Raw genomic sequence first — 25,010 nt, forward strand, 5'->3', positions numbered from 1 at the left:
CATTCTTTCAGATCAGGCTATAATTTTATAAGGGAGGGATATAATGACAGAAGAATCTGGAGATCAAATTGTACTCTAAATGCCCTATGCAGTATCTATGACTTGGTATGGTATATTAACTAAGTTGTATTCAATAAATTAACTTAGGCAATCTTAACTGTGCAACAGTGCTGTTTAGAACACCCAGTGCTGCAGAGGAGAGTGGTAATGATCATTGAAACTGGAGCTGTGGCAAAGGAGTTCTTGATGTTGATGAAGCAGAATAATATGAAATAATTCACGAGAGAGAAAGAACGTGATTTTATTTTAATGTAGCATAATGGCATATCTTAAATAATGCAGCCCAAATATTTTTTTTCCACCAGCAGTGCCCTTTTGTTTAAAGTAGTTTTTGCTTTCTTACAGTATATTTCCTATTGTAATTGCAAGAGTTGATGCTATTTAATCCAATGGTGTATGGAGTTGAGAGCTTTAATTAATAGCCTGGTGATATTACAATAGTGGCTTGTAATTTTTTCCCCAGTTTCGTTTTTTTTCTCTTGATGAGAAGAGGAGCTTTCCCATATCAACCAGCAGTAGACACTCCACTGATCACAATATGCAATTTTTTCCTCCTTGTAATTTTGAAAACGTATAAAAAGAAGTACTGTGTGTGCTTTTTTTAAAAAAAATTATGCATGGAAAAAATAACACTTATTTATTTGTGACGTCTTGGGATAGTTACCTTTTTTTCTTCACTTTTCCCCCTCTAATAAGTATTCTGTTCAGTGCTTATGGAGTAAATGCTTATGTGTTTTGTGGAACTGAGCAAGGTCCTAGGTTTCATCTATGGTCTATATACTAAGTGGGATGATTTCAGCAAGCCAGAGAGCAGAACATCAGATGGAGTTCCTGCTTTTAGAAGCATAGAAACAGGAGTAGACTATTCAGCACCTTGAGCCTGTTCCACCATTTTATAAGATCATGGCTGATCTGTACCTCAAGTCCAGTTACCCGCCTTTGCACCATATCCCTTGATTACCTGACCTCACAAATATCTCTCTACCTATCTAATTGTTACCCATCGACCACTACTAGAAAGTGCACCAGTGACCAGCCCAGCAGTGAGAAGGTCAATGGTTGAATAACCATTGCTGTCACTCACTATGTAGATTCTCACATAAAGACTCGGTCCTTGGAAAGAGTATGTTGAAGAAAACTGTTTTCCTAAAACATACAAGAGGTCCAAGCAGATGCTGATGTCTTTCTTTATCCCCTGTTTGTGATGAATTTACTGTCAGTGCGCTTTACTCTTATTAACTGGGAGGATAAGTAAGACTTGCCCTTTCTGCAGCTATTAAAGAGCCTGCACAGCAGTTTCTGTTGCTATTGCATTGAAATGAAGTTTAACACAAGTTTACTGGGGGAGGGTGGGAGTATAACTGTGTGTTTATTTTTTGGGGCATTTCTTTAAAATAAATTCTAGCTGTTAGCATTCAGTAAGGAATGCTTTGCTCACAGTCAACATTTTTAATAAGAACATAAGATGAGAAGAAATTCAGATCTACCAGTTTTGCCCACATCAACTTTTAGTTTTTGCCTTTTTTTTTTACAAAAGTTTAAAATATTTAACCATCAATAAATGTCTTGGCGAAGTTGGCTGCATCCTCTGACTTCACTTCCTAATAGGAGTTGTTCGAGATTGCAACTAGAAAATGGAAAGGTTTTGATGTTAACTTTTACAGAGTTCTGTAACACTATTAATTGCAGGAGAAAGTAAGTTCAGCCCAGTTTTAAGTCATTTTAGTGTATGCTTGATGATTCGAGTTTGTTCAAAGTGACAGAACAGAGCTGTGTTTGAAATGTTGTATAAAGCTTCTTATTCTGTAACTTTCTATGACTGAGGGACACCTGATTGATATCAGGCCTGCATTACATTGCACTAAAGCTATCAGGACAGGTCTTTCTTCACAGCTTTCATTTTTGTTGCTACCTTGTTTAAATTAATACACAATTCAGAAGGAGAACAACGTTCCAGATAGAAATGCTACCTGCTGATCTTAATCGTGCTGGCCACAAATCAGGTTTGCTTTGATCAGGTTCATTGCACTCCATTTCATTTCCTTAATTCATAAAGTTGCCACTGTAATGTAACCCAAATCAAGGGTATGTTAGTAAGTTTCTTTATTTGTCGATCCGAACACTCTTAAATCCACCCCACACACTTTGTCCCACTCCCAGTGTCCTTTTGCACTTCCTGTTTGTGCTTCTTCTTATTGGCCCTTTTGTTAATTGTCAATTTACTCATAAAGGAGTATCCAACAACCACCTCTTTTCTTTCAGGTACAGTGACCAGCGGCAATGGTGAGTTTGGGGAGTGGAGCACGTTCAACCAGGTCCAGCCCTCACCCGGAGAATCCAACAACCTGCAGAGTGCCCCTGTCCAGCCCTTTGTTGCTGGTTCAATGGACTTCTTCGACATTATGGGTGGCACCTCACAGTCCACCATGACCTCATCCCAAAGCATGAACTTTGCAATGTCAACCAGTAGTACTATAGCTGCCACCAGTACCTCCATGCCCATCTCTAGATCTCAGGTGTGTGATTGTCAGCAGGACCTGTATACGCATTACAAAATGGCTGTTTGATTGTGACAAGGTTGGAGTTAAAAATTTGCTCTGACAGATGGTCTAAGCTCCAGAAGTGTTTTCTCTAGCAAGCCATGGCTAAAGCATAAGTGGATTTGTAAACATTGGGTAACAAATATTGTGGTTTGAAATGTGCATTTTTTCAATTGTTTTGCAGTGATACTGATGGGTCTATACTATACTTCGTATTTTTAGAAAATGTACACTTGTCTTTCAGCACATTAAATAGAGGCCCAATTTGCTTGTTTCAGAAAAAAGTTAAACATCGAATAATACCATTAGAACAGAGAAGGGAGTTCTCCTGGTGGACAACAACCCTCCAGACTAAATGGCCATTTCAGCTCATGATTGCTTTAAGGAGCCATGCAATATACAATGCATGTCAGGTGGCTACTATGTTTATCTGAAAAATCAATCTGTATATTTCACAGTAATTGTGCAGTGGTACGTTTGATGTGATAAGATGTCTTTGAATTAATTTTGGAATTTTCATCAATCTTACTTTTCTTGATTTTCTGCCCATTTCTTCCAGTAACTAATAATTTAGTTACACGCTGCATGGCTGTCATGGCTGCCCAACCTGTCCACGTTTCTATAATGACAATCTATAATACCAGGAAGTTGTTTTAGATGAATCATTTCCAGCAGAAAAGCGATAAGGACTGGGAAATCTTATCTTTAGATTTCCCTTTGTAAACTCTTTGACTGAGCTGAGCTCTCCACATAAGCAATTAAGTGGTCTCTTTGTTTTGAAAGCCCCATATCTTTATAAAACTAACTTTTATTCCCGTTGAGCAAAGTTTAGAGTTTCTATTATTGTTTGTAAGAAATGCTTTTTCATTGTAAATTTACAGCCTTTGCAGATATTCTCTGCTCCTTTGCCGAAGCCTAATGCTGCAACTGCCTCCGCACAGATTATGCAACATAACCAGAAAGGAGACAAGCCAGGTTTGCCTTCTACCTGGTCAGATCCGAGTGTCAACATCAGTCTGGACTTTCTCACACCTGGCATGCAACCTCCCAAACCCCAGCAGCCATCACTGAACACCATGATGCAGCAGCAGCAAGGTAAATGTCATGACATGTGTGAGAGTTCGCAGTTAAAGTGAGGTTCCAGTATTCAATATCTTATCTAATTCCCATGTTCATGATGAGAACTAGCTCCAGCTCACCGGTTTGTGTGAATATAGAGATTTAGCAACTCCTGCATTCTGACTGAAGGCACCAATTGTGGTCCCTTTTAGACGATCTACTCAACTTCTAAGGAATCTCCTTGGATTCTTCCATCAGAAATTCCATGATTAACTGATTGATTAAAATTAGGGAACGCAAGAAATGTCTTGGCCCTGACAAATGCCTTTCAAACAAACTTACAAAAATGCGAATCACATTGGTGACTCATTGAGAGCCCTTGCTCTTACAATTTCAAGGGGGGATATTATGGAAATTTGGTTAACCAAATTCTGGGTTTTGTATTTCCCTGGAGATTGTGAAAGGATTACATTCACACCTTTTGCCTTCAACTATCCTCAAGTTGAAAACTATCTGTTAATTTGTTGCTTTGACTCTGCAATGCCACAAGCTGGGTTTCAGAATACTGTATGAGGCTGAGGATTTTATCCGATTTTTTTAGAAAGAATTGAGTGAAATATCTCTTAAAAGATTCCTCCTGTCATGGAGTTCTATGAGTTGGATATTAACTATACATGCGTAACATAGTGAAGACTAAAAGGGTTCTGTTCATGCTGCGCAAGTGCACTTTCACTTCAATAAAGGCAAAAGCCTAATTTGCTGGAATCAAAAGTTTCATTTCAGTGAGCTTTTAAAACTCTTAAATTTATTCTTAACATACTGCACACAGAGTACAGTAATTTAAAATACTTTTAACGTTTAACTTATCAACTTATTTTTTGGCTACCCTATTTAAAAAAAGAATAATTTCTTTAAGACTTATTAGACATTATAATGGTATCATGACTTTTTTGGACACCCTGTACATTTGAAGAACAGGTGTATTCATTTTGTGAATCTTATTTCATTCATGCTGTGAACGCTTTGTGAAAAAGCTATGCGTTTAAGACAGCAGCAAGACCGATGGCATAATCGAAGAAGAGGGTTTTGAGGCGGGACTTGAAGGAGGCTAAGGAGGGGGTGAGGCGGAGTGATTGGGGGATGGAATTCCAGAGGTTGGGGGCAGAGTGGCTGAAGGCTCTCCTGCCAATGGTGGGGCGGGGGACGTGGAGCAGGTCGGAGCCGGCTGAGCGGAGGGAACGGGCGGGTTGGTAGGGGGTTAGGAGGTCGCAGAGGTAGGGTGGGGCGAGGCCATGGAGGGCTTTGTAGGTGAGGCCCAGGATCTTGATCTGGATCCTCTGAAGGATAGGGAGCCAATGCAAGCATTGCAATCACATTGAATCGCAGTTAATTAAGTTAGCTGTGGAGTCCTGTAGCTCAGTGGTTAGAGCACTCGCTTTGCAAGTGAGAGACCTGAGTTCAATTCCAGGCAGAGGGCGAAACCTTGGGCAAGTTTCCTTACTCCACACAGAGCCTAATAATAATCCCTCCAAAACCAAAAACAATAATAAATTGGTCATTTTCAATCTACGACTGTTTGTGGGACATTGCTGTGCGCAATTGGCTGCCGCGTTTGCCCACAAATATACAGTCAATTCACTTTACAGTGTGTTCTGTGAAGCGCTTTGGGACGTCCTCCCGACGTGAAAAGCGCTGTATCAAAATGTAAGGGAAAAAAAAATTCTTCTGCAGCCTTACGAGTTACGAGGTGATTAATACAATTGGTTAAAGAAATCCAAGTGGGTTTTGATAGGAAGTTGAATGGTACTCGAGTGCATGTGCGACTTCGGTGATTATATGATTTATAAAGATGAGATTTATGTTGAGTTTTACTATATTCTGGTTTGGACATTCAACAATACTAGAAAAACTAACACTGAATGGCACAGGAATAAGAATGAAAAGATTTTAAATCTGCTTTGCGCATGTGGTGGTGTAATTCTAGAATGACATTTTTTCCTATATGTAGAATGTTGCTTGACACAACTTAGCTGCCAAGTTTGCCTCCATAACATTCACTTCATTTCTAATTGGTCTCATTCTATAAAGAGCTCTGAGATGTTTCTTTTATGTGGGAGCATTTTTAATGTAGTTGTAATTGTTTCACCAGAGCGTGTCGAAGTTGCAATTTTCAAACTGAAAACTATTCTATAGTTTTGTAGATCCTGAAATTCTGTTCTCTGGTGAATAGCTTCAAAATTTTACATTTACAATAGAGAATTTTAAATAGTTTTTTTTCTTTCATACACTTAACTCCAGAAGTAAAACAGTACTACAAATCAAATATTAATGTTAAATTATAAAGTGCTCCCAAGNTTTTTTTAATGTACTGCATATTTCAGAGTGTCTTTGTGGTTGTTCTCTGTGCCGAAGAGGCAGTGTAATAGAGCTGTACATATAGGAGCAACATATTAACAAGTTAACTTTCTAAATCATTTGTCCAAGGCAATAGTCCACAATAGTGTGAGTATATTGAAAGCTGTTGGTGAAAAGTAATAGACTAAATATTGAAAATAATTTAATTGGAAGTCTGGAGCATGGTCTCTAATATGACAAGACTGTTGAGTAGGATACAGTTGGATCACTTATCGTGATTGTAGAAATACGACATGATTTCTTGGTACTGTTTTAGATTGCTCTGTGCCACGTCTGAACAAAACATTGATTATTCAAGTGGAGAGTACACTCAGGCAAAGGTATTCTCTCTATTGGCGGAAAAGGAGAAAGTGTTGTGTCTTGGATTGAAACCGCTTTAATTTATTATAAATTCCTAGCCATGAGGCATCTCAAATCTCTGCCTGTACTGGATTAAACCCATTTCCCAGAGATGTTATTCCCTTATAGCAGCCAATGTATGGATTGAGGGTAAATTACAGAAAGTCATTGGTTTTAATGACTGAAAATCGGTGGTGTAAAAAGTTAGATTNAAAAAACAATTTGCTATAGTGTGAGAATTCTCCTGCTGCCTTGTGATAACTCAAACACATGTCATCTTGGTGTAAAGTAGCCTCAGGAAGTCCTGCTCCTTTTTCACTAAAGCCTTTTAAAACCTGGAAGGTGAAATTGTTTTGTCAGCGGTAGACTGATGTGCTGTTAATCTCATGGCACAAATGTGGGATTCAGAGTGAGCCTCCTGACTTCCTGGTGCCTGAAGGGGGTAATAAATTGTTTGAAGTAATTGCTTTAATCAAGGAAGGCTAGCTATCCTCCGTATTTACTACATAGATGCAAAGCAGCCTACAGGGAAGTTTGAATGCAGTACTGATGTATCTCAACCTTTTAAATACACACTTTGCTCTAAAATACCATTACAACATACTGTATGCTCTGAACTTGTTTGTGTCCCCTGAAGGTAACAAAGCTGGTGTCTGAAGCAGTGCTTTATTTCTGAATAACACTTATTAGTACATTTAGTTCCTGTTGGGGTTTTGAGGTATATTTTATTTAACTTCTATAAAAATATTTGTTAATTCAGGCCTCAAAACATATGTGTTGCAATTTGCTCAAAGCAGGAATTGTGGAGTCCTGTAGCTGAGTGGTTAGAGCACTCGTCTCGCAAGTGAGAACCTGGGTTCGATTCTCGGCAGGGCGAAATGTTGGGCAAGTTTCCTTACTCCACACGCCTCTGTTTTCCTAGCAGTGAGTAGGATCCCAGTTGTTGGTCGACTGGCAGATCGCTTTTTCTGGGGTAATAATTCCTTTTTAAAAAAATTAGTCACTGACTGATTGTGGGACACTGCTGTATGCAATTGGCTGCCCCGTTTTGCCCACAAAATATACAGTCAATTCACTTTACAGTATATTCTGTGAAGTGTTTTGAGACATCTCGAAGATATGATAAGGCGCTCTATCAAATACAAGTAGTATTATCATTATAGGAACGATGTACTGTGAGCTTGTCTGTGACTAGGTTTCCTTGAGGAATCATTCCAAGTTTCTTTTTAAATTTGTTTTTTAATCAAAATAGGTATTTATTGATAGAATATATACTGACACTTGCATCAAAAAGTTCCCATCACAGAAAAGAAAAACGCAACACTAATATTCTGTTACATACGCACCATACTCGGCCCATTGTGGCAGGCGGGGGTTGGGGGGTGGGGGTGGAGAGCTGGTCTGGACGGTATTTGTTTTTTTATGTGCGAGATGCCATGCCCTAACCGGCCCAGGACACAGTCTATCACACTGTGAGGACTCTGTCCGCCACTATGTGTATGAAAATCTGAAAGCAGAGGATGTTGCTTATTTTATATTGTAGGATAGATTTTTAACACTGCAAAACAGTCATAAACATTTAAATAGCAAATGATTGATGCAGTTGATGACATTTTCATAACTCTCTCTCCCCGCTGGCCCCCATGCAGCTGTTATTAAATCCTATGATGAAAATATGGACCAGATTTTGTTTGGTCAACAGGGTGTGAACAAGAACAACAAACCACATTTATAGAGCGCCTTTCACGTCGGGAAGACGTCCCAAGACGCTTCACGAGCACTCGTGAAGCCATCACCATGCTGTAAGAGTAACCAAACCATACTACTGGGAGTTCAACATGCGTATGGGGTCAAGTGTGCGATGAAGTGCTGCCCTTTCTTCAATCCTGTGTGCTACATTGTAAATCAAGTGAAGAAGCTTAATAAAATAATGACCCTTACATTTGATATAACCCACTTCACTTCAGGAGGACATTTCAAAAGGCTTCAAAGGATTTACAGTAAAGTGTAGTATAAACGGTCGCTTACAGTGGAATCAATTTTTTTCCTAGCTCCCTTTGGTAGCCGATAGAGACTTTCCTCAGATAGTGGTTATCTCAGAATTGCCTATAGTTTTGTGTGTGTGTTGTCATTGCACCAGCAGTTCAAGATTAGAGCTGAGTTTGTGGTTACTTGGTGGTACATTAAACCCTTGTTATAAGTGGTAAAACATAGTGAATCCACTCACCGTTGAGTCATTACATGAACATTTTTCTGAGGGAATGTCCATGGAGAGGAGGGAGGAATCAAGAGAAGTTAGTATGTTCCATTTAATCTGTGTCACACTGTAGATGTTAATTAGCAGCTTTGTGTTAAAATAATTAAACCTTGTCTCTCTTCCAGGATCTCGGGGCACTGTTAATTGCTACAGGACAATTCACATATTTAATGTGGGAGAATAGCTGTTTTTGCAGATCAGTGTGGCGAGGGTAACTCTGATCTTCAAAGATCAAGTTTTAAGTAGCTAGTTAAAATGCTCATTAAATAAAACCCTGTACTTGTTTTGGGCAAGTTGTGGGTTTTGATGAGAATTCTTTTCAGTTAATTTATTTAAGGAGCAGATTCAAAATTGCACCTTAAGCTGCGATTGATAAAGCTGTTGGATGCCTTACTGCTTGTCTTGTTTTCACAGCCATTACTGCACTCACAGCTGGAACCACTCAGCCACCCATGTCCAATTTTCAAATCAAGTGTTACAAGTTTGTGGATTAGTATAGTTGGATCTGTCTCCTGGATCTCCTCAGCCTGTTGTATATTTGCAAAGTGTGCTTATATTCAGTGGCAGAAAATAGATAAACAGATACAGGGGGGGATCCTTGGATGCACACTGGGTATTTCACCTCTGAGTCTTGGGTTTGTGTGTCAACTGGATTAATGAGGTAAATATCTTGTTCTTTCTGTTACTGTTGTCTCCTCAGTGGAACAAGAGCACAAAACTCTCCCCTTAAATGATCGGAGAGGAGAGGTCTTTTCCAAACGCCACCATCATCTCTTCAGGTTGCTGAGTGCAACATTCCACCAAAGGTTTAATGCCTTTTGCCTTGTACATTCATGTATATTGGGAAAATATTGCATGAATAATATTGAGTATATACTAGACAATCAGAGTGCAAATGGGGAAATCTAATTTAATGGGAATTCAGACTGGCTGAATTGCAGCATGCTCCAATACATAATAATCCTTGCATTTGATGCAGCACCTTATCACATATTCAAGAAGTCTCAAAGCGCTTCACAAAATATACTGTATAATGAATTCACTGTATGTTTTGTGGGGGAAAAACTCACAGCAGTGTCCCACAAACAGTTGTGGATTGAATGACCAAATTATTCTTTATTTTGAAGAAATTATTACCCTGGAAAAGTGATCCGCCAATCGACTGATAACCGGGTTCCTAATTACTGCTCGGTAAACAGGCGTGTGGAGTAAGGAAACTTGCCCAACATTTCAAACTACTGGGAATCGAACCCAGGTCTCTCGCTCTAACCACTGAGCTACAGGACTCCGAACTTCAGTCAATCTAATTTCAATGAATAGTCCAAATTATTTGGGAATTCACACACTTTTTTTAAAAAATTCTGATCTTCAGTTGGCTTATGACTATTGAGACATGAGATTTATTAAGATGCTGTTTGTTGGCTAACACTCACTGGGCACAGCCTGAAATCAGTCTTATGAAAGATGACTCAGAGGGGATCTTTGCAGTCAATAACATTTTCATTGGGATTGAAAAAATAAACCATATTTTAGGATAATGATAATCTTTGCATTTGATACAGCACCTTATCACATCTTTGAGACGTCTCAAAGGGTTTCACAGAATATACTGTATGGTAATATTTTGTGGAATGCAATACCAATATACCAATGCAGTGGAACAAAGAGAATATAGGTTTTGAGTTGCAAAGGGTAATTGCAGGACATATACAGAAATATATTCTTTACCCAGAGCGTAATTAATGATTGGAACAGATTGCCAGGAAGGGTAGTTGAGGCCAGGTCGCTGAACTCATTTTAAAATAAGCAGCTTGATGTTGTGAGGGATGACGGTAGGGTGGTTATTCTGGAGATCAGATGAGCCGAAGGGCCTCCTTTATCCAAACCAATCTTGTGATTTTGAAAGCATGTTGGACAGCTATGTTGATATACCAATGAGTAGTGATTATTGTTTAAGTAACACTTGATAAGGCGCTATAACAAACACAAGGTTTATTATTAAGTGCAAAAAAAGTTTCCTTGTTTCCTGCGCTCAATATTCTAAATTTACATTAATGTACAAATGCTGCAAGTTTAAAAACAAAAGTACAAAGGACATTCAAAAACTATTGGTATTGTTTACAAATTGCAATGGGTTGCCTCATATAAAAAAAGTTAATGTTAAAATTATAAGGTTTAATATGATCTCTAAAGCTGAAATGCATAAGATGTGCTAGTGGTTACCCTTTTGGGAATCGTAATGAAAATTTTATAAACTGTATTTGCCATAATTTAAGAAACTTTTATTCTTGAACTGGTAATAAATCACATTTTTTCTCCCCCTGATTAATTGCATCCGTAGTATCTTCAGCAGCTTCTGAAACAGTTCCTGGGATATAGCGAATGATTTGTCATCTGAAACCGAGTATTTCACATCTATTCCAAGAGTTGTCTCAACCATTTTCTTCCTCTTCGCAGGTGTCCAGCAGCCAGTGAACCTTGTGGCTCAGAGCTTTGCAGGCATGTCCGTCAACTCGCTGAGCAACACAGTGCCTCCACGATCTCCAGTGGGAAGCAATGTGCCAGTAGGTATGGGAATGCAAAACATGATGGGGATAAATCCCATGGGAACACCTCAAGGCAATGTGATGAACCAAGGAATGATGGGAGCGAGCTTGGGGATGGCTCCAGCTGGTATGGCCATGACTGGTAGCATGGGAATGGGTCTTCCTGGCATGGGTGTGAATGCTGGCATTTCGGGAATAGTCCAACCCAAGCAAGATGCCTTTGCCAATTTTGCCAACTTCAGTAAATGAGAAGGTTATGAAGACTCCATTAAATAGAAGGTGTGAAGGCTGCACAAAATAGTACTTGAAGCACGTGAAGATAGGTTGTCTTACATTTTTATAGCTGTAAAGAACAAGTTTTGTGAAGAATTTGGCATATTTTGTATTGGGGGAGAAATCCAATGTTTGGCAAGATCTGTGCTGTGAAGATGTGTCTTTTTTCCTAATGGAGGATCTTTCAATAAAAATTCCCTTCATTGGCATCTTGTTTGAGAGAAACACCTAAAAGCCTTTTTATGTCAATGAATTTTAACTCTATTGAAATCACAGAGCAGGGAGGATGAAACGGGTTGGGCAAAGCTGTTCATATCAGATAATTTTTGTACCTATCTCTCTTCATGGCCTTTAATTCAGGTCCCCGAAAATCATTCAAACCCAGAATAATCATAATGTTTTTTGTTCATTCTTTACCTCCTATCTGGACACAATCAGTCTCTTGTAGCAATGTGATAATCAGCTTGTATATATCCTTTATGTAACAAATGAATGGAATTATAAAAAAAAGGCTACTACGTAAAGGTACCAAAAATGTAGCCTATTTACTGGAATGTAAATAGTTAGTTGGGTGATATGTTCCAGTACTAATGGAGGAAAGAAATTCTTTCTATCATGAAGATGTTTTTACTTTTTAAAAAATAGGGTGGAAGTTCAGCAATTTGTTTCTTCCTTTCCACCTCCCCCAACCTTATTCTGCTTTCTTGGATGGTCACTGTTCTGTGCTGAAAGCTTAAGTTTCAGCTCTGCATTTCCTTTGCACTGGTGAGACTCAGACCCCACAATGGAGAGGAGGAAAGGACTGGGCAGATCACATTGGGGTGCGTGTGTGCACAGGTGGTGAGGGGTGACCTTAACCCAGCTTATCACCTTCTCCACCCAATATGCACGCACAAGTATTTGTGTGTGTGTATATAATACACACCACCGCATACAAAGTTCTTTTAGTTTCCCCTTGAATCCTGCAAACGTGCAATATACAGTACATTCCTCTGCTCTTAGCGGACCCTGGCTTTAACAAACCTTCCCTGGTTTCGCAGCACAAGAACAGAGCAGGTGAAAAGACACCATTTCTTCCTAAATCTGTTATGTTGTGGTCCTTTTCTCTCTCCCTCTCTCTTGTTAAGAAGATTTTTCTTTTGTCTTGCTGACTGGTAAATCATGACAATGTTCTGTAATGTAAAGCCATGTTATCTGCTTGTTGGATGGGAACTTCGCTAAGAATAAACATTATCTGATAGTGCTGCAAAACTCACATCCTCCACTTACTGCTTTTTGTTTTATTTTCCAACAACCAAGATTTTTTCCAATTGTACTCATGATCTGTTATGTATTAAAACAAACTATTCATTAAAATCTGTTACTTAAAATTGTCCTTTGCATTTTTCTCCTTTTTATTGAGACTTTTAGAAAATCATTGTGAAATAATTTTTATGAATAATTCAGAGTGGTTTAATGAGCTCTTGCATTTGTCCTTTTCAGCCATGGCATTCACTATTCAAAATTAAAGAGGGAGATGTCTTGACCTCGTCCAAACCTTGCAAACTCTGCATCTACAACATTTATAATTAGGCATAAATTAATGTACTTCAAATATAGTATAATGAAAAGTGAGTAGTTTCCTAAATAAGAAATGAGAGGGTGTAATTAGTAGTCTGCAGTTTTTAATCATTCAGCAATTCGATGTGTTTAAATTAGTATCAAAGAATAGAGCACTCATCTCGCATATACAGTTACATCAAAATAATCAATGCATGCTTCAATAGTTTTCGAGCTCTTATCACAGTCAGTTCTTTTGCCCCTAGTCTTTTAAATGACTTTTCATGTAGCAAACTTGACAGAAGAGACCACCTTGTATTACTGACTAGTGATCTACTATTATCAGGCTTTAACAATGCAATGCAATGAAACTAAACCACTTTCTGTAGTTTCAGGTCATCAAATATATTGACCCTTCCTGTTCCAGGTGCAATGACTGTATACAAAGCAACACTATATTCCCACACATCTAAAGCATTCACTCTGTAAATATGAACATCACGACCACCCAAAAACTGTTGTAATATTCCTAGTTCTGGAACATGTATTATTAGAGGTAGGTATTTTGATATGTGAACATATCCCACTGTTTTCCCATTTGTAGTACGTTTCTGCTACTCTTGACTATTTGATACATTTTAGATGAAGTCTAATTCATGCAGAATGTAATACTTAAAAGTGTGTTTTGATAAGGAAATCGGAAGCTACTTATGTTTTTTAAAGTTATGCATCTAATTTTAATTAAAAATATTAAATATGGTGTGGGGGGGGGTATTGTAGTGGTGTCAATGCACAAAACACTTGTCTTTATCAAATTTAGACCATTACACAACTTGCTAACACCTGTTAGTGATGTGAGGCTTCAAGAGTAAAGTAACATTAATTCAGCTTCTCTTGGTCACTTTTACAACGTGCAGTGCACCTTTGCAATCAAAGTATTAAAATTGTAATTTTCCCACACACAGAATATGTTGCAGTCAGCATAAATGAGGTGGGGTGGAGGTGGGACTTCTGAATTTTTTTGCAAGCAATACTTTACATAGCAAACATGGGTCTTTAAATGAAAAGCTGTTGATACACATAATCGTTGTAGATGTTGAAATCTGAGGTGGTGGATCACAAAGCAAAGAAGAAAGGTGAATTTTAAGAAATCTGTAACGGATGCAATTTAGGACAGACCCTGTTGTAAATTGATTCTAAGTGCTAGAGGTTATGACCATGCAAGATCCAGGAAGAGCAATCCCACACATACAAACATAATTTAAAAAGGCTCATTATTACTCATAAAAATGCTACTCTGCTTATAACGTACGTTCCTCTCTCCGCCACCTCACCCCACACACACAGCGCACAAACTGCTCATTCTAGCTGAGATCCATCAAAGAACATTACCACCTTCAGCAATAAAGATGCAGAGATCCAGAAAATTTAATACTTGCAACTGGTTCTATTTTTTAGTATTTAAATACTTCATTTATGTGGATTCCTGTAGCCAAACCTTAACACGTCTTTGCGATGTCTCAAAGCGCTTTACAGAATATATTGTAAAGTGAATTGACTATATTTTGTGGGTGAAACGTGGGGGCCAATTGCGCACAGCAGTGTCCCACAAACAGTCGTGGATTGAAGTGACCAATTTTTTTTGAAGGAATTATTATTCCCAGGAAAAGCGATCCACCAATTGACTAACAATCGGGTTCCTACTTAAAACCAGAGGCTTGTGGAATAAGGAAACTTCCCCAGTGTTTCGCTCTGCTGGGAATCAAATCCAGGTCTCTCACTTGCAAGGTTAGTGAGCTACAGGACTCCCAAGTGCTCCGAGACATTACCCCATACGAAGGGCACCATATAGATGCAAGTTGCTGTTGTTCCTTTTATTCAGATCTACAATGGTATTGTGTAAAACTTAAGATTTTTTTAAATACAAAAGTACATTAAAACTCAGTACTTTATTATTGTAAATGTTAGGGTTCCTGAAACAACGGGGAAGGGATATGGAGGGGAGCCCACTTTGCCTTGGAAGTGATGGGACTCTTCCCTGTGGCTTTGCCGAGCTCAGAAGGGAGAAAGGAGAGACCTCTTGCACTGGACTAGTCTTGGTTGCCTCTGAGTGGCTTCTGCTCGGCAGGCACTGGCCTGCTTCACATCCCCAGCTCTGCCTGTTCCACCTTCGGCAATCGGGCTATCAGTCTACCGGCCTCACCTTATTCATTCTGGAGTTCCTGCATCTCTCCCATTCCCTCGCCTCCATCAAGGTCCGTCTAAAGACCTTCTTTGACCGTGCCTTTGAAGGTCTCCTCCTGAATCCAGCCCACAGCTCAGATGCAAACTCGCAACAGTCCCCCTGACATGAAAGGAACTATATAAATAATAATCCTTGCATTTGATATAGCGCCTTAATATGTCTTCGAAGATTTTGTTTGTGGCTGTTGAATAGGTCTTGGGAATATGTTGCCATATTCTGCTCTGTTTAAGCTGGGAGTGGCCAACGGAAGAGGAAAAAAGTCTGAAGCACTGGAAAAATCGATTCTAAACCAATACATTTCATTATCCTCCAATCTAATTGTAGGAACACCAGCAGCCACTAAAGGCTTTTAATTGATTTCTGGTTAAACTTATTTAGGAAATGGAATTCACTGTAATTTACATGTCTCTCTTAATGCTCAACATTTAGTTGCGCAATTGGTACAAGATGGGATTTTAAAAATACTGGCAGACAGCATAACGCTCAGTAATTAACTCGCTCTTAAATATGATGCCATAATGGTCCAGAGCTTGTTGGGAGATGGCCATTTTGAGACGGTGGACCAGTTACACTCAACATCTGGCATCCCTGTAGCTGGCAAACTAATGAACATGCACCTGCTCAAAAAGAGGTAGTTCATTAATAATCAAGTAGATGTAGGAGAAAATATAATTTGTCAGCCATTACTGAGATTGGAGTCAACGTCTTGTGAATCATCACTGTCACACTGAATCGAAGTGGTGGATCAGCAATGAGGCTCTGTGCAGACCGACAAATGGTTTCTGGCTTGTCTTCCTGGAGAGTGAGTGAGTTGGTTCTCCTTCGATGAGCTGATGATGATGGTTAACACCCAGGAATGAGCTGTAATTAACTGCAATTTGACACTTTCTTGATCAAAAATATTTTCTGACTGGAATACTAAAGACAATGTTGTTTGTTGTCAAGTGTTGTCAGTAGCACTGAGTATTGCCAAATTCTGCCTTGTTTTGCTAATTGTCATATTGAGGTCGGAGAAAATAAACGGTTTGTAAAACGAGAATCTGAAATAGCCCAACTTTTCAAATTACCTGGAAATCGCGTCAACTTCAAAAATGGTTGCACATTTTCGGGTGCACATTAGTGAGAATGACCCAATTAGTTAAGTGATCGAATATAGTATTAAGAAGGAAATGTCACATTCAATTAAAATTAAGATCTGTTGAAATGTTACTAAAGGCATACTTAGTGCATTATGGTTTTCATTTGCATAGCAATAGGATTCGGTGTACTTGTCTTGCTTGTTGCAGCCGATGGTACTTGAACATGAACTCGTTCAATGTGGCCACATTAGTAATTAATTATGGTGCAATAAGTGTTTCAGTGAATGCTGTTTGATTTCAATCAGAAGGATCATTTGCTTCATTGCAAACCAGCAGTTGGGACGAGTTTTTTTTCCAGGTTTTGGTAAGGTCGGTTTTATTGCACAAATTTGGGTTTTTGTAAAACTCATTCATGCCACATAATCAAAGACCAGGCAACGTCATTTAATAGTAACTTATTTGACTGTTCAACTGGCATTGTCCTGACGATTTGGTTTAGGCTGACACTAGCGTAGTATTGGGGAGCACTGCATTGTCACAGATGCTGTTCTTTGGATGAGACATTAAACCAGTGTGTGTGTGTGTGTGTGTGTCAGCCTGGCTACGTTGGTAGCTTCTCGTCTCTGAATCAGAAGATTAAGTGTTCAAGACCCACTTTTGGACTTGGAACCCATGTATTAAAGATCCCATCATACTATTTTTAATAGGGGCATACAACTGTTCTCCCTATTCTGGACAAGAATCCTCTAGATAAATGCATTCATGCCTGTACGTTGACAATTATGAGTTGACAGCAATTCGGTAGAGGACAAGGATTGTTATTTAAGACCTTTCTGCCCTCAAACTTATGAATTTTATCCATTTGAATGCTTTGTTAACTGAATGCTGTGTATGCGTGAATCCATCTTTGATTGACTAAATTCTCAGACTTATTCCACACTGAGGGCTGCGGGAGGAAAGTAGTAGCAGACACTGAATAAATCACAATAATTAGTTTTAGAGGCCATTCGACCCATTGAGCATACACTGGTACTAGCTCCTCCACTGGAACTATCCGTATCCCAATTCTATACCATCTATATATTACTCCTTTTCATTATTTTATCTAATAATTTAACTTTAAAAGTTAAAATCTTAGCTCTTTCTGCATTACATTCCAGCATTCAATTTGAATGAATGATGGCATTGACAGTTATCACCAGGAGCCTGAGAGATAAGCACAGAGATCCCATGGGTGTGATGTTTGTGTGAGTTCAGAGATAAATCTTATCCTTGCTTCTCATGTATTAGTTCTTCACCCTTTGACTCATGCTCCGCCTCAAGATTGGAGATTTAGTCATTTAGGTGAATTGCAGCAAACACCAGTGGAAACAAACTTCAGCATAGCTTCATCAGGAGGGGAGGAAAGAAATGCTCTCTTAACACAAATTCTGAACTTTTAATAGAAATCCCAAATTGCTAACACTGCACCCAATATTTTTGTGGCTGAAGGGGTGGGCGTTGGGGGGGGGTGGGGGGAGGGGGGGGAGAGAGAGACACCCACACACAACAGTTCTCAGGTCGGGGTAAACTCACCCACCAAACTATCACCCAACATCCTTGGCAGTTAATTAAATCTACTGCCCGTCAATTTAATACACTGGCCACTGGCAACCTCGAGTAGAAAGTACATCAATTGCAAATTGTAAGTAACCAAAATATGCCTGTTTCAGAGATTTCGCCCACAAAATAAACAGTCACTACACTTTACAGTACATTCTGTGAAGCGCTTTGAGACGTCTCAAAGACATGATAAGGCGCCATATCAAACGCAAGGATTATTATTATTATTAATTTCCTCCTTTTCCAGAAGGACAGCCATCCACATTTCCAGGTGGTTAAAATTTTACAGAGGTCCAAGAAAACAATGAGTTGTGTCCAATTTCTCCATTTGCTGTGACTCTCAGCACAGCTCCAGTACACTGCAGGTGTTGAGGGGAATGGCCAGAAATTCTCCACATTCTTCCTGTTCCATCACTCCAACAAATTTATCAATAAAATATTTTCTCCACGAATAAACAACTGGTTCACGTGTCTCTGAGAGACTTTCTGATAATCCACCTTGGGTTTACTGCTCCTGTTCCTCTTCTGCTTTGCTCCTGTACAAGTTGAGGCCACTTTCTCCGATCTCCTCTTTGAGAGGTCACTTCCTGACACCTTATTCAATACTGAAGAGTTTAAACTATCGGGATTCACTTCTGTTGGTGCAGCTTGAACAAGAGTATTCAGACTTGCGCTCTCAGCCCGATGAGCTGAGGGAAAAACTTCAAGGTTCTTAGGTGAAGAATCGCTTGGCTTCATACTCTTTTCCTGGTCTTCCAATTTTTGTTGTATCTTAAGCTTCTCAAACAACTGTATTTTAAAATAAAGTCAACAGATTACATTTTAAACAAATGTGTTTTGGCGTTTTCAATCCATAATTAATGTTTCCCTACTTGCAATGTTGCTAATTTTATTCATCAACTCCCCTTTTAACTCCCAGACCTGAATAAATTTAACACAAGAAAATACATTTAATTTCCCTTAATACTGAGAGAACAGCAAGGTCCAAGAATTCACTGGGACCCTGTGACTTTTGCAGCTACATTATATAATGAAATTCACCTTTAAAATCAAAAATTTAAAAGCTCTCTCATTTTTAAAAGCCGAGCGATGAGATTGCTACCTACCCTGGTAACAGTTAGTGCTGGTTCATTGTAAAAGGCTTTGCCAAGGATGGGCTTCCTGAAAGTTTCATCTACGTCAACAAGTGCCTAGAAAAATGGTCAGAGACAAAACAAGTTACACACATCACTGATATATGTCACAGAATTAGCATTCTCTTAATATTGAGAATGATTGGGAAAGGGCTAAGGCCCAAACTACAGGATACAACCAAGATCAAAAGAGTAGAAAAACCTAGAAATCATATGAGAGATGCCCTTTAGCCCATTTGATCTCATCTTTCCAGTATACTAAACCTTTGTCTTCCCATTACAGTACCAACTGTTTCTTAAACAGGTCCAGTGCCCTAGTCTCAACCACCCTTCCTGATAACTTATTCCAACTGGTTGATTATCTTCTATATAAAGAAATAATTCCCTGCATCTGTCCTAAAATTGCCCTCTTGTTAATTATTGAAGCTGTAGTTTGGTGTAATGCCAGTTAGGTGATGCCAAACTTCGATTTTAAATATTGCCATGGAATCTTTAAAGTCCACCTGAAAAGGCCGACAGGTCCTCAGTTGAATATCTCATCAATATAATGGAGCACTCCAGCATACCAATGAAAGATCAGCCAAGACTACGAGTCAAAGCCCACCACATGGGATTTGAAACCAAAATCTTCTTCCTAAGAGATGAGACTGCTACCAACTGAGCCACGGTGATACCTGACAAAACAAGCAAGTTAAAAGTGGGAAAAGAGAGTAAAGGCCTTTCTCCTAAGCACCTCAAGATACTGAAACATCTTCGTAGGGCTTAGGAATGTCACCAAGAGCTGGAGGTGTTCCATCAAGCGAGAGAATATTGATCATCATTTAATTAAGTCTTGTATAAATCTTGAATCTTGAGCAAAAAAGGACCCGTCACTTAGCTGTACTGGATTTAGGCAAGGCTGGACTCTGGCACTTTGTGGCTCTGTGTTTAAGTTCATGGTCTGCTTTCCTGCATTATGAGCAATTATCCGCACAATTTTTGGACGCAGTGAAAAGAACCCAGTCAAATGGTAGTAACTGCTTTCGTGTACGGCTGTAAAAAATTTATACAGTTAACTGAATCACTGATGTCTAAGTATTTTTAATAGAAAGATTCTGAGCAATAACTAAAAGTACGATTACTTTGACAAAAATGAACAATTTTTCCAAATGCTGAACACTTAATGGAATATTCTGTTCAATGTTCCACGGTCTATGTTCATTAAGTGCCTTCTGAGTGCTCCTAATAGTTCAAGATATTTTATTGGTTAAAGGGGAGTTCTCTCTGGGAGCCTGTTCAACCTTTTCTTGTACCCTTGCTACGAAACAGGAAAATATTTATTATACAACACTCCTTACCTCTAGCCTTTGCAGTCACCTCTGTCTCTATGCTATCCTGATCCTCCATTTTATCAATACTATAGTCAATGTTCTCCTGAAATTTGCTGCTCTATCTCCCAAACTCCCAATACATCATCCCACACGCATCTTCACTGCATCTGAAAGAAAGCTCAACTCACTGTCCGCTATTTTGTAGAACCTCAAGTGTGGTATTCCTCACTTCACTCAATTTTCCCTTCCTCCTATAATCTTTAGGCTTTCAAATCGCACGCTTGACATTATATAATCCATATACTTTGATCCATCTTGTTTTTGTGCTACTCTTTTCAACTCCAGCGGTGTCCTGCACCATAAACCTTGGCTCTTCATCCAGATTTCTCTATATAAAAAATAAACCTCAGTATAAAATAAACATCCTCATTTGCTCTGTTGCTTACAAAATGCGATACCTTTCCAGGTGAGCTATTGGGAAGAGTTATTGAGGACTATGGTCTGAGACAACTGAATTAACATTAGTAGAGACACAGTCAATTCAAGAGGATGTTTTAAATATCTTCACATTTCAATGTTGTGTTAAGGTAATTCAGCTCCTTCAGGACCCATTACTCTAGCTCTCAAGATGTCATGTTCAGTATTGCCACAAGAATTTATCATTAAAGAAAAACAAAGTGACGCAGTACATTTTGGTCGTTAAAGAAATACATCTTACATGGTAATGATTTAAATGGAGTATTGAAGCAGAGGAACCTTAATGTGCAGAATCACAGTTGATTAAAAGGTGGCAGGTAAGTTGATAAAGCCAATAACATTATATGTCAACACAATCCTTGGCTGTACAATCTAGATGCATAGAATGCAAAAACGCAAAGGTAATATTTAACTTGTACAAGAGTTTAGATGGGCTAAAATTGGAGTATTATGTATAGTTTGGGGCATTTCTTACAGGAAGGATATAAACCAATGGGAAAAAGTTGAAGCATAGATACACCCCGTGTTACAAGAGATGATGGGTATCAGTTATGAAATGAGTCTTCAGAAATTAGGGTTTTTTTGCAGTAAAGCTAAAAAGTGAACAGATTTACTCCAACATGCATTTTGTGTGACCACCTCAAATTCCTCTTACCACCATCTCCACCTGATAGTTCATTCATGTAGCTGAAGATTCTCTCTCAGATTTGGAAGGACAGCATCCATTTTTTTTATGCATCTTTCTCAGTTCAAAGTGAACACACTATTATTATTAGAAATTATTATTATAAAACATCCAACTGCAATGCAACAGCATAAAGTTTTGGCTTTTCTCTCTGTTTTACAATTCACTGAAACCCAGCAGTAATGTGCAGTGACTCTATGTCTTACTATGTTCCAGAACTTGTCAAAGGCCACCAGGAACCCCGAACAGACACCACGCAGTCCTTTAAAGGTCCGAATGTGAACATTGATCTTTATCCGGTCCCGTACACAACGATGCAGTTCACCCAGAGGGCTACCTTCATGTACTGTTAAAAACAAAGTTAGAATCATCAGTGCAGTGGACAGAGGATGTGATTCATCTTGGAGCAAGCTCGGTATTATAATAATAATAATATTCTTTACATTTGGTATAGCGCCTTCCACATCAGGATATGCCAAAGCACTTCACAGGATTTACTGCAAAGTGTAGTGAGACTGTTTGTTTTGTGGGAGGACACAATATTACGCAATGATTGAGGTCAATATAGTGGTAGATTCACTAATAAAGCACATCAAATGTGCCAGAAGCAGATATCCCCTTCCTCTATCCCAATGCCATTCTCAGTGATAATTTCTACTCTGCAATCTTGTGCTCAGTAAAATTACTACAATGATTACAAAGCCCTTAAAAACCTGGCGCCAAGTTACTCAAGTCATCGCCACTGAAGTGATGACTTGAGTACCTGACAAACAATTCAAAACTTAATGCCACCACAAGAGGTCACCTGTGTGGCACCTTTTTCTAATGCTCCACTATCCAACAGACCAACCTCTCGCATACATACATATATGTGTTTAAAAATTGCACTTTATCATGTCATCAAAATGTTTCAGACCACTGCACAGGAATTACTGTGTAGTGACTATATATATATATATATATGTAAGCAAACATAGCTGCTAATTTGCACACGGCGATGACAAGCAATTCTGAAGTAAATTATCAATTGTATCTGGGAGATTATTGGCCAGAACACCAGGAGGAATGCTCTTGTCTTTTGAAAATTGCTGTGGCATCATTAACATTCACCTGAGCAGGCCGATGTAAATTTAATATCTCATCTGAAGGTTGGCACCTCCAACAGTGCGGTGCTCTCTCAGCACTGCACATCAACAATAAAAATTTGCACTGATACAGCGCCCTCCATGCAGAGCGCTTAACAGTCGTGGAGCCTGACTCTGAACCGGGGGGGGGACTTGACAAAGTGGGAGAGAGGGGCAAGGCGGAGGGATTGAGGGAATGTTTCATATCAACCCAGACTGTGAGCTCGAAATCCCGATGTTGGGCTTGATCCCACAATTTTCTAATGCAGAGGTGAGAGAGCTAACAACCGAGCCAGGCTGACACCCTGTAAAGTAAAACTGAAGTAAGTTTTCTTGAATATAAGCAAGTCAACCTAAATGATGGGCTATATATTACGAACTATTTTACAGTGAAATATATTCATCTCACCTGAGGTTGTCAGCATTCAGAACCATCTATTTACATAAAACAACTAGCAATATCAGAGAATAAGGAAAAATTCATCTTGTGACTATAGGAAGCACAGCTATCCATGTCCGCACCTCCACTTCAGCCTCTTGAGACGCACACCTTCCTGCACCCTAAATTACTTCAATGCTTCCCAACTCTTTCTGTTCTGGCTGGAACTAAAATACGAAAGTAATGTGTGACAATCAAATAGGCACACTTGTTGACAGACTGTGATGGGAAATAAATAGAAATGATTGGTTTTGAAACCAACTCAAAACACCACCAGGGCAACATGGATTTATTGTCAGGCCATTATTGTTCTCTGCCTAAACACCTATGGTCACATCCTCTTTCTCCCCGCTCGCCATCAAACTATGCCGCTGTTAAATGCTCCAAGAGCATTCCCCGTGTGAAGAGCAATGTATAAATCCAAGTTATTGTTGTTGATTCTAGCATTCCCCCTGATCTCATGGGCATTTATTTGTAGCTGTGTTAAGCATGATGTATACAAACTGCAGAGACTAGGTGGCCTGCATTTGATGAAAAACAAACCTAGTTATTTGGAACTCAATGAGCAGCGTACTCCTGAATATTACAGAATGAGATATGTGATTCCAAATGGGAATTCAAGTAAAATGAAGTGCAATATTGGGGCAGTGGGAGAGATGCAATAAAAGACAGGGAATAAAAAGATAATAATAATAAGCCTTGCATTTGATATAGTGTCTTATCACGTCTCTGAGACGTCTCAAAACGCTTCACAGAATATACTGTAAAGTGAATTGAGTGTATATTTTGTGGGTGAAACTCGGCAGCCAATCTAGATATGACAGAAAGTACAAGATACAAAATACAAAAGGAAGCATTATGAAGTGAGGGATGGAAATTGCCACCTATTTGAGATTAATGAAAATGTACACTCTCACCCTTTGCAACAAGCATGTCTCTTGTTGACCAGTCACGAACCAGCCCTGACAATAACCACGGAGAAGTTCATAGCCCCGACCATCCTCCCTCCCCGCTCCAGGAGGCAAGCTGCTCCTGCGGGGAAACAAAGAGGAAAGGTCAGGGGAGCACATCAACTCTCTATCCCTACACATGGAGTTGGGAGACCGAGGCCAGATCAGTGTCAGAAGCCCATAGCACAGTGAGATCAGTTCACCACCTGGCAAAGGCCCCAAAATTAACTCTCAATTAATACTTCAGCTGCTTTGAACTTTTTTCCTCTCATTTATTTCAAACAGCAAATTTCCTGTCCTACACATGCTTCCCCCTCCCTAACTGCAGTACATTCCCTTCACTCCCTAGTACCTCCCTACCTCTCCGACCTCCTTAATCCCCAATCCACCACCCAGCGCCCCCGGTCGACTGGGCTCTTGGTCGTGGAGTCCTAAAGCTCAGTAGTTTGAGCACTCGCCTCGCAAGTGAGAGACCTGGGTTCGATTCCTGGGCAGGGCAAAATGTTGCCCAATATTTCTCCGCATGTCTCTGTTTACCTAGCAGTACGTCGGAACCCATTTGTTAGTCGATTGGTGGATTGCTTTTCCTGGGTAATAATTCCTCCTCCCAAAAATAATATTAACTGGTCACTTCAATCCACAACCTTGTGTGTAATTAGCTTCTGCGTTTCACCCACAAAATATACAGTCAAATCACTTTACAGTATATTCTGTGAAGCGCTTTGAGACGTCTCGAAGACTATATATAATATATATATATAAGGTGCTATATCACATGAAAAGATTATTATTATTACATGGGAGTAACAAATGTCCTCTGGGGCAAAATCAATCACAACTGATGGATCATTTTGGTCAGACTACAGTTGCAATACTGTGTGCAATTTGTGGATCCTCATTAAAGGAAAGATGTCAAAGCGCTGGAGATAATAATAATA

General features: G+C 39.2%; 2 protein-coding genes across 3 annotated transcripts in view; one reads left to right on the forward strand and one right to left on the reverse strand.

Moving 5' to 3' along the window:
- The window catches only part of clint1a (clathrin interactor 1a), a 95,277-nt gene extending 82,415 nt beyond the window's left edge, over nt 1–12,862 (forward strand). Inside the window, exons 10-12 of one of the 2 annotated variants that reach the window (XM_007891406.2) lie at nt 2,323–2,576; nt 3,482–3,695; nt 11,128–12,862. In XM_007891406.2, coding sequence (XP_007889597.1) covers nt 2,323–2,576; nt 3,482–3,695; nt 11,128–11,465 — 806 coding nt within the window. In that variant the 3' untranslated portion in view covers nt 11,466–12,862. The remainder of the gene's footprint in view (nt 1–2,322; nt 2,577–3,481; nt 3,696–11,127) is intronic. The other variant, XM_007891407.2, reaches the window with a different exon arrangement.
- A 5,278-nt stretch (nt 12,863–18,140) lies between these two features.
- The window catches only part of lsm11 (LSM11, U7 small nuclear RNA associated), a 9,713-nt gene continuing 2,843 nt past the window's right edge, over nt 18,141–25,010 (reverse strand). Inside the window, 3 exon segments of the mRNA XM_042339944.1 lie at nt 18,141–18,743; nt 19,061–19,144; nt 21,766–21,905. Coding sequence (XP_042195878.1) covers nt 18,366–18,743; nt 19,061–19,144; nt 21,766–21,905 — 602 coding nt within the window. The 3' untranslated portion in view covers nt 18,141–18,365.

The sequence above is a fragment of the Callorhinchus milii genome, unplaced genomic scaffold, assembly GCF_018977255.1.
Source record: "Callorhinchus milii isolate IMCB2004 unplaced genomic scaffold, IMCB_Cmil_1.0 Scaffold13, whole genome shotgun sequence".
Lineage (NCBI taxonomy): Eukaryota > Metazoa > Chordata > Chondrichthyes > Chimaeriformes > Callorhinchidae > Callorhinchus > Callorhinchus milii.